This window comes from Apteryx rowi, unplaced genomic scaffold, assembly GCF_003343035.1.
Source record: "Apteryx rowi isolate R43461 unplaced genomic scaffold, aptRow1 scaffold_1581, whole genome shotgun sequence".
Classification (NCBI taxonomy): domain Eukaryota; kingdom Metazoa; phylum Chordata; class Aves; order Apterygiformes; family Apterygidae; genus Apteryx; species Apteryx rowi.
In genome coordinates, this window is record NW_020447843.1 from 6248 (window position 1) to 7288 (window position 1041).

General features: G+C 62.9%; 1 protein-coding gene across 1 annotated transcript; it reads right to left on the minus strand.

The window, feature by feature from the left end:
- Window positions 1–436: 436 nt before the first annotated feature.
- On the minus strand, window positions 437–1035 carry CSNK2B (casein kinase 2 beta). Its single transcript, XM_026059506.1, has 2 exons — window positions 860–1035; window positions 437–769 (listed from the first exon to the last, which is right to left on the minus strand). The coding sequence occupies exons 1-2, from the start codon at window positions 1021–1023 to the stop codon at window positions 679–681; spliced, it is 255 nt and encodes an 84-aa protein (XP_025915291.1). The 5' UTR covers window positions 1024–1035; the 3' UTR covers window positions 437–678.
- Between the last annotated feature and the right edge of the window lie 6 nt (window positions 1036–1041).

Here is a 1041-nt window from a genome sequence, read left to right on the forward strand (position 1 = left end):
GCCCCCCAGGACCTGGGCATCCGGGCGCCCCCCCACAAGGGATCCAGGCGTCCGGGGCCTCGCCGGGGCGAGAGGCAGCCGCCCCCTCGCAGGCGTGTTGCGTGTCCGGACGTGTGCGCCCGGCCCGGCCCGTGTCAAGCCGCGTGCGTGATCCCTGCGCCCAGCTGCTTCCCGTGCGCACAGACGTCTCCCCCATCCCGCGACCCACATAGGGACACGCGCGTGGCCAACCCGTGCGTGGGGACTCGTCCCGCGCCTGGACACACGCGTGACCGGAGCCACGGGCCCCGTCCCAYGTCATGACACGCGTGGCCCAGCCCATGCGGACACAGGGCCTGCAGCGATGCCCTCCCTCCCCGCCGCTTTGGGTCTTTCTCAGCATGAAAACAAACAGTTTGGCGTTCTTTAGCAAAAACCTGACAAAAAACCAGCTTGCTCGTGCTTCGTTTTTCTGAATTTTTTTTTCATTTTGTAGTTTAAGTCTGAGAAAAATCAACCAAAAACAGATCAATTTAAACAGCACGTAGGGTTGGGAGGGGGTCTCAGACCTGCCCTGCGGAGGGACCCGACCCAAAAAACGCGACGGGAAAAGAAAGGAAAGACAAGGCAGAAGCAACCCCTTGCTGCAGGGGGAGAGGAGTGGGGAGAGGAGGGACCCAGGCGTCCGGGGCGGCTGGCTCAGCGGATGGTTTTCACCGGGCTCTTGAAGTTGCTGGCGGCCTGGAGCTGCAGCTGGTACGCCATGGGGTGGATCTTGAAACCGTACAGCCTGAAAGAGAAGCAGAAAGTGTCAGGAGAGTGCTGAAGTGTCAGTAGGTTCCAGAGTGAACGCCCCGGAGGGCGAGGGGCCAGGGCTCACCTGGGCACGAACTGGTTGGCAGGCCGCTTGGGCCGGTACTCGGGGTGCACCATGAAGAGCATGTGGGGGAAGCCGGTGCCGAAGTAGGCGCCGTCGGTGTGGTGGTGCCGCGAGGACTTGGGGGTGTAGACGTCCATGCACTTGGGGCAGTAGAGCTTCACCATCGCCTCCCCGGGGATGTC